This window comes from Lolium rigidum, chromosome 4, assembly GCF_022539505.1.
Source record: "Lolium rigidum isolate FL_2022 chromosome 4, APGP_CSIRO_Lrig_0.1, whole genome shotgun sequence".
Lineage (NCBI taxonomy): Eukaryota > Viridiplantae > Streptophyta > Magnoliopsida > Poales > Poaceae > Lolium > Lolium rigidum.
In genome coordinates this window covers 150830754-150839947 of record NC_061511.1, presented here as the reverse complement: position 1 = coordinate 150839947, position 9194 = coordinate 150830754, and the positions used below count along the sequence as shown (strand labels likewise).

At 40.7% G+C, this 9194-nt stretch overlaps 1 protein-coding gene across 1 annotated transcript; it reads left to right on the top strand.

Moving 5' to 3' along the window:
- Positions 1 to 1217: 1217 nt before the first annotated feature.
- Positions 1218 to 8757, top strand: LOC124647639 (putative protease Do-like 14). The gene is made up of 10 exons (XM_047187547.1): positions 1218 to 1723; positions 2240 to 2380; positions 2462 to 2589; positions 6331 to 6600; positions 6683 to 6813; positions 7522 to 7639; positions 7772 to 7864; positions 7935 to 8012; positions 8098 to 8206; positions 8467 to 8757. Exons 1-9 carry the CDS (start codon positions 1327 to 1329, stop codon positions 8185 to 8187), a joined length of 1446 nt encoding a protein of 481 aa, XP_047043503.1. The 5' UTR covers positions 1218 to 1326; the 3' UTR covers positions 8188 to 8206; positions 8467 to 8757.
- Positions 8758 to 9194: the final 437 nt, after the last annotated feature.

The window sequence follows — 9194 nt, the reverse complement described above, 5'->3', positions numbered from 1 at the left end:
AAAAAGACATCGTTGGAATTTCAACACGAGCACGGCGAGAATCCTTTGAGCCGCCGCCATCTCCCGCCATAGATTTGAGCTGCCTCTGCCAGGCCACCAAGAAGATCCCTCGCCGCCTTCTTATGTATTCACCTCTCTCGTCGAGATCACAATGTGTCTCCCGTTTTTCCCGCGAGTGTTCTGGACCACCCTCCATGGATCGAGCATGGAGCCCCGTGGCGCCGACCTTCTAGGAATCGCATTGGCTTGCCGTTTCTTGGCCGCGCATCGTACCTCTTACGCTTTCCCAGGACGGCGACGATGATTCTGCGCCCGCACTTGATTTCACATGTTCTGTTCTCTTGAGATACAATTTATTTTGTTTCTTTCCGTGTTTATTTCTCTTTGCTTCTTTTATTTTTGTTCATAAATACAATACTTGATCAAAAAGTAGGCACCACATTTTAGAAAATAATATACTCTCTGCTTTAGCTTGGCCCGTCCAACCTTTTCTTTGTAGCTCCACCACTGCCGCGCGGTACAGCACCCACGCCTCAGCCACAATGAGGCTGCCGTAGCTGAAGCCGTTCGCCGCGGCAATCTTGTGGGACGATGACATTAGCGAGGGAGGAGGAGATTTGGGAGCGGCGAGGGGTTGGAACGGCAAGAGATTGGGATGGGGACGAAAGGAGGGGTGCTCTTATTATGCAGCGGCACTAAGCGAAGCGGCAGCGAAACATTGAACGCAATAAACACCGACACAGATCACCAACACAATCATGCACGACGAGACGCGTCCTCTATCGCCTGTAAAAAGCCGGGACGCCATTCCATTGCATGAGAGCAATTCCAATAGTATAGCCAACTGTTGGCTATAACAAGATGTCATATCATTTGTAGTCATCATATAGTTAACATGTACAATAGTTGGCTATAAGAATGTAGTACTTTACTAATATATGGCCCACATTTCACTCTCACAAGGTGCCTCAGAAGCACGTGCAAGAAATTCATTATCGCGATAGTAGCCCCACCTTCCTTCTCTCTCATCTTCTCTCTCTTCCAACTCATCTAAAATATATTATTTAATGTCTTATAGTCAGCTGACTGGACTCTATTGTACTTGCTCTGAGGAGACGGTGTAGGGCTCGAAGGACCCGAGAGCGCAAATTTTGGTGGAGCCTACCGAACACCCCCCGGCCCTGACCTGAAACACCTACCCTGCGCCGCGCCGCATCGTTCTCTCGGCGTGAATGTGCCGCGTCCGTGTGCGATCGTTTCTCTTTCGGTCCAGTAACCCTAGTTTCCCCTTTCAATCCAGCGGTGAACACGCCGTCCAGACTGAGGATGAGGTCGGCGGCTGGAGATGATCCCGATTCAGGGGGGACGAGTACTCCGGCGTCGCCGATCGGGGAGGCAGGGGAGAAGACTGGGCCTACAGAGGCGGCGCAGTCAGTCGGAGACTCTCGAGGCAAACGGCGGAGGGTGGACGGCGTCAGTGCGGCGGAGGGCGGTAAAAGGATGCTGGCGGCGGAGGAAGTCGCCTTGGAGGGCGTCAGTGTGGGGAAGAAGAGGGCGGCGGGAGGCGGTGAAAGGATTCTGACCGCGGAGGAAGCCGCCTTGGCTGCCCGGCCGCTCCCTCCCAAAGAGATTCCTTACCCCAAATCTGGTACACACAGTGAAGTGGTGGCTTGGATGAATGCGATGGACGCGCTGCATAACAACACTGACCTCGGAGACGAAGGTGATAACGTAACTTCCTGTTCACTTGTTACTAGCTCCGTCTTTCCCTTTTGCCACACTAAGGCCCTGTTTGATTCATAGTAATGTTGGGAAAATCATAGGAATAGGAAAATTTCCTTTGGTGGCACTGTTCATCCATTTGATTCAAAAGAATGGAGCATAGGAAAAGTGTAGGATTTTTTTCCCCCTTTGGTTTAGCTTTCATAGAGAAATCAAAGGAATTCTACAATCCACTGAGACCTCTTTTTTTTTTACATTCCTATGCGCAAAGAACGGGGGAAAGGCCATAAGTTGCATGATGATAATCATGATTTAATTATGGTTTTAAGGATTCTTGTGTTTTTCCTATTCCTGCGAATCAAACACCCAATTAGCGAATTCGTGTGCTTTTTACTAACCTATGAGATTCCACATACATTCCTGTCCTATTACTGTGTTTTTGGTATTCCTATGTTTGTGAAATCATCCGAATCAAACTGGCCCTAACTACTATACTGTCCTTTTTTTTTCTCTTAAGATTCTCTTTGTAACATTCTGGCCCGTGGGAGAGGAAGGGTCAGGGTCACTAAATCCGTGGGATCTGCACCAAGCATGGATGGTAGAGACATGATCACGAACGTGGCCCGCTCCATTGTGAATGTATCAGCCACTGAACCTGGTACATTTGAGTAAACCTTTTGTGTGTTTCTTCCGACTATTTTTTCCTAGCCGCTAGTAGTTCCCAGCTCCTTGTTTACAGATGGATCTGTTTTATATACCACCGGCACCATCATTGAGTACGATGAGGTTGGTAAGTGCGCTAAGATCTTGTCTTCGGCTAGCATCATGTGCACCAAGGAGGGCAAGCTGCGGAACCCAAATCAAAAGGTAAAAAATTGCACGTCTCATTTCGTTCATTCCTTGTATGTTATGATATCATTGAGTGTTTACCTGGTAGTCAGAGGAGCTCACGTTTTAGTTTTTTTTTATATACTACTAGTATGGTACCCATGCACTGCGCAGAGCAATAATGGAATATCTCTAGATATTGATCCAAAGGTAGTTCTATATCTGGAACATGAGCATCAATCATGGCTTTTTTCCACCTTATGGGAAATACCGAAATACCAGCGTCTTGCTCTTCATCCTTGTCGCCATACATCCCTCCAATCCAACTTGTTCTGAATTGCATGTTATCTTCTCCAATCCCAATGAATCCCAAGTGCGGCCTTACCTTCATATGCCACTGAGTGGAAGACATTCAGTAGTCATCTCCTGCAAAGGAAAGCAGCCACAACAGGTTTAGTGACCATGGTTCTTTGCCTTCTTTCTTGATTTGAGCCCTATCGTTGTAAAACATTTGCAGGGAGAAGCCTCTGTTTCGTCTTCAAGAACGAAAACATCACAATTAAAAAAATAGCAGTCTGGACCATGTTTTAGATGTATAGTTCAGTGCAAATGCATGGTTCAGATTTCTGGTCCTTCATAGAACATAGAGTAGCAATAATGTTATTACTTTTTGAGTAGTTAATTATCTTACACTGAAATTCAAGTATAGATGTTTTAAGTTCGAATGGAAATTAGTTTTTTTACACTTCACTCACTTCTGCTGAAATGTTTTTTCCAAACACGTCTTGGCCATTAACTAATTTCAGACGCAATAGCTCCTCTTTATTTTCTGTTTCTGCACGAAAGGCTCATCCTAGCAGACCCTGAAAGCTTCACCACATTTGGATCCATCGACCTTCTCAAAAATGTTTCTCTGTCTGCGTCATAAGTAGTACAGAAGTTATATATTCAGAAACTTCCATAGGATGAAGGAATGACACATGATATTGGCGTGTGCACAAAGTTAAGATAGATACAACCTCTTAACAAGAAAATCTTTTATTACAAACCCTACGACACCAAGCATGTTAAAATGTCTTATATTAGTGAACAGAGGAAGTAGCTTTTTTTCTAATACGCATGTATCTAGACACGTTTCAGGGCGTCGGTTCACTCATTTTGGTCCGTATGTAGTCCATATTGAAATATCTTAAACATCTTATAATTTTGAATGGTGGGAGTAGAAGTGTGTTGAAGCCATAACAGGTTTGACTTCTATTTTTATTTTCTCTGTCCCTCATCACATGGCATATAATTTCCTTACACTAATACACAAGTAAATGCCGTACGAAGCATTTCCATGGACACAAAATGTGATAGCTGACATTTCATAACAGAGTGCACACATTTAGTGTATCCAAACAAGTTCCTTTCTATAAGTCCTTAGGCTATTTTGTGCTAATAATCAATAGTACGTTTCATCTATGCATTGATTTAAGTTTGTTCTGGCTCTATCCAAACTTTGAAAGAGACTTGGTCCAACATATGAGTGCAAAATTATCAACTAGCAATCTGTTTATTAGCGACTGGTATGTATCCCAAAGCATCATACCCATCTGATCAAACTTGACCATATATGTAGTCAATCAAATGGCACAATCGGTCATAACTACGAAAACCGTAAATAAGGCCTAAATGGAACAGTGCATATGAATTCAATGAAGACATCATCTAACATCTGAGAAAGAATGCCCTAAGATGAAAATTCAGTCTCCAAATTCAAAGAGATGGTTCTCAAATGACTCTCTCTCTCTCTCTCTCTCTCTCTCTCTCATAATAACTGTATGCCATAAAATGCTGGAAGCAACATGATGCAAATATAAGAGAATGATACAGAAGCATGCAAACACGTACTTACCTTCCACAGCTGTGTTGCGTTGGCTGTACTCACGTCTCAAGCCGCAAACGGCCGCTATTCGAGCTCACAATGCTTATTCTGCTCCATCTAACACGTTGCCATGCAAAATGGAGATTTTTCTCCACCTGTTTTCTATGTTCGTGATGCTTAGCTTGTGCAGACCCTTGGCTCATATGTCATAAAAAAAGGTAACACAAAAATAACAGTTAAATACACAGGGGATTGGGTAAATCATTGTGACAATTCAGAAAGTTCACCAGTACTGTACTCATATCCACTCTTAGATGTGAACAAAACAAACTTTTGCAGTTTTGCTACAACCCTTTCCTCTTCCTTTGCACATACACTATATGAAGACAAACCGAGTGGTAAATAACATTAACTCTAACCAGTTATTAAAACAATATGGATTGTACAGACCTGTATTTAGTTAATACCTCTAGTTCAGCTAAACAACAAGACATAGTAGACATGAGTCCACATGTACAACGAGAAGGCCACGGTCATTAAAGGAGCTCATATTTATCAATACTATCCTGCGCACGTGGAGTTAATAGCATAAAACGGCCACTTTGGGGACCAAATTTACGAAATGGTACCACTTAACATTTTCTTAGCGTAAATTTACCTCCCAGTGGTGAGTTTTTGCAATTCAGGCAAATGGAGCGTTTAAAGCAAATTGACACCTGTTCTGATAGCAGGCCCCACCTGTGGTACCATTTTGTAAATTTGGCCCCCAAAGTGGCAGTTTTATGCTATTAACTCTGCATACGTGGTTAAAATATTTTTAATAGCCATGCCTTTGAATAATTGCTTTTCTAGAGAGAAAGAAACAAGTAAACCTCTACCAAGTTAACCCAAATAGATAACATTCAAACATGAAAATAAACTTTTAAGTTTTTTAAGGCAAATGACTGCATTTGCTTAGTATTTAGTACTCTTCAAATAAGTTGTTGACATATCCATTAAGCTAGCCATGCAATAGTGCTGCTACAACTTGGTGATTATTTCAAACACATCATTTGTAACATGCATATACATAAATTTATAATGCTAATAGGATGAGATCAAAAGAAAAAAAATAGCTAAAGAAAATATAAAACCGGGAGGTTATGGACCTTAATATAATTGTATGATAGTTGGAATAAAGAAGATACTTATCTATAACTTCTCCTCAATTAGCTGTGAGCACAGTAATCCCACTAGGTATAGCTACCTTCAATACAATTCCATCCTACTAGGTATATCTACTTATTAAAGCGGAGATTTGTAATTAGGAGAGGGATTCTACAATCAATAAACATGGTCAGCATACAAGAAAGTAGACATACTCGATGAGCAAGTTTTTCTCACTAGGCCTCTGCAAGTCACATTCCTCGAGTGTGGATTCCACAAGTGATCCACCAGTGGGGGTGGCGCTTTCAGAACATTGTTGCAAGTCTACATCACTTTACTGCTGCGAAGGGAGTGAATTGACGAGGCAGGAGCATCGTGACTATGGTTTGTTTGCAAAGAAAGAGGTTTTGGTTGCTTTGGCTAGCAACAACCGACAAGAATCGTCTGTTTGGTGGAAGACTAAAAAGTTACCCATGGTTACTTATCCACCCAATCTGGATGCGCACTCACAAATATACTAGCTTCTCATAAGTGTGTTTTTTCTTTGAAGTAATCTTCTGAAAATGATTTAAACATGGATTGTCAAAGTCTTATCATGTAACTTATCATTAGATAATAGTTCTAACATGTATTTCCTTCGATTTGAAGTGCATGTTTATGTTCTTGTGATTGAAGTTGATATCCAAATCTAATCCATGTAGTTGTTAAGTTGAGTTTAATGGTAAACAATGTTATTATGGCTTATCTAATGAAAACTTCTCTTTTAGGTATCAGTTCACCTATCAAATGATACTGTTGTGGAGGCACGTGTGATATTCTTCAACGGCCACTATGGAATTTCTCTTCTGGATATCAGTACAGGGTTTACTCTGGTGCCAGCTTCTTTGGGATCTAGACCGTGTTATGGAGAGAATATCGTTGTCTTGGATAGAGAAGTAAACTATGCACTGGTTGTCAGCCATGGCTCGATACAGTGTTTAGAGTATCCTTTCTTCGAGAGGAATCATCATATGTTCGCCAGCTATTATAGCCACTTGGTAAACAATATATTTCAGTGTTCTGTATTTCCATAATCTTGTTTTTATCATCATGTTCAATTCACTTGTATTTCTTATGCAGATTTGCACAGGTGGGCCAGTAATTAACAACAATGGTGAGGTCATCGGTCTGGTTGTCAAACATATCCCGCAAGCCGCTATTGTATCGACATCTATAGTGAGAAAGTGTATTGACATGTGGAATCAATTTGGGTAGGTTTTCTAAATTTTACTGTTTATACTACCTTCTGTCTATAAATAGATGTCTTAGATTTGTTAATTACTAGATGTATCTAGTAACTAAATAGTGTCTAGATACATCAAAATTTAACAAACTAAAGGCATCTATTTATGGACGGAGGGAGTATTAAAATCCTATTGAGGAAATATTTTTGTTAGATAGAAATGGCAATTAATGTTCGAGAGTTGCTTGGCGCTAGTAGGTTGATTGTTCAGTGGAACTGAGTTAACAAAGGTAGAATGAAATGGTCAAAGCATGGATACAAGGAATCGCCCCGTATGTTTTGGTTGAGCTCATCCCGTCCAGAACAGGGAGGCTCTGAATCTTCATTGAGAGTGTTTTTTTTACTTTTATTGTCTGTTGGAATTATATGATTATATGCTGGCTACAAACATGACTCAGACTGCAATATTGACCCTTAACTGGGACCCAACTAATTCTAAGCTGATTTGGGTGTTAAATGATTCCTAGTCCTCTGATACATATTCCAAAGAAATTGACAACAACCTAGGACTGGTAGAAAAGAAGTTTGTCCAGTAACTCTTCAAAATTCTGCAAGAATTGAATGGATGAACAATTTGGAGCGTTTACCTGCAAACTGGTTGTAACTTTTAAGTTTGATAATTTGAAATGTATGAATCTACAATATGATTAGATACTGAAAAATTGACCTGTTCTAGCCGGATCGCACATCCAATTCATCACCTTGAGTTGACGACCGTGCGAATGCTGGATATGGTTTATCGAGATGAGCTTTGGGCCCGCCACAGTATCAGGAGTGGTCTTATTGTAGCTGAGGTATCCTCAAACACACATACATCTTTTTCCTGTTATCTATTCATAATTGTGAACCTTTTTCCCTTACCAAATTTCTGCTATTTCTCGAAAACTAGAATGCAAAATAGAATTCTAACTTTTTAATCTGCTTAGGTGTGTCCTAACTCTACTTCTGAGAAGATTGGCATTCGAAGAGGAGACGTGATTGAATTGATTGACATGGATCATCTTTCTACTGTAGTTGAGGTACTAAATTATTAGCACTGTAGGTAGTTTAGTTGTACTTAGAGCTAATGTGGCCAAATTTGCGTTGTAGCTTGAAGAGTTTCTTCTTAGTCTTGCTTGGGACTTTTTGGAGGAAAAACTTGATTCGTCCTCGACGATAGATATTAAGGTATACTAACAAAGAATCCAAGTTTGAGTTTGTGACAAAAATAACCAACATACCGCACCCCAATGTTTTTATTTGTTCATTGCAGATACGAGTTCATGACATTCGTGCAAAAACAAGTGTGTGCACTATTCTTCCCATAGGATTCTGTGATGCTGCAGTGCGCTCATACTGTTAACCAGATGATTGGCCCAATAGTAAGTTGGTTACGTTGGATACTTTAGAACTTGAGAAAATTTCTTGCGTTTTTCTTTTAAAAGGTATCTATTGGGTTGTGTACCCATATAAGAAGTTGATGTATATGAATTTATCTCTGATTATGTTGTCATCTAACATGCACAATGGTGGCACTATTTGTTAAATTGTGTATAGTAAACTCGGCTTAAACATATATTAGTAGTGACCAGCAAATGTTTACCATGATGCTCTCCCTTACTTGGGTTTGTGTGTACTGCAGGCTCTCTCAAGTTCATGACGTAGTGCGTTGAGTGTATTGACGATCTTAATCATGGCAAAGACTAGCTTCTTCCTGACTCCATGATGGTCTTGTTGTGAACATCGTCTCAAGATATAGTACTAGGCAGTAAGACATAGTAGTATGGGTACTAAGATATATAGTAGTAAGGCAGGACGGGTGTCACTGTCTGTGCTCAGAATTAAATTTTGCACTATGCATAAAATTTTCTCTTGCTGCTAACTTAGACGAGTCCTTGTGATGAATGCAGGCAGGACCAGTGTCACCGTCTCTGCTCAGAATTAAACTTTGCACTATGCCTTGTAGTTTTCTCCTGCGCGCAAACTTAGACGAGCCCTCGTGATAATTGCAGGCAGCACTGGTGTCATCGTCTTTGCTCAGAATTAAAATTTGCACTATGCCTCTTAGTTTCCTCTTGCTGCTAATTTAGACGAGTCCTCGTGACACTAGGATCTTAACTTGCAAATTGCAACTCTGTTTACTTGTTTTGTCAGTTTGAGCCAATCGTTTGGAATGAACACTGAGCATGCTTAAAATCCAACGATGCTCATGGCCAAAGGTAGAGTTAAATATGACTTATTTTCTCCTTGTTTGAAGGAATGCTAAGCAAACTATTATCTGAAATATATACTTGAATGGAATTTAAAACAAATTCTATATTGAGTCCTCGGCGTGTATGCTTCACATGGATGGGTCAGTTTTGGTCAGAT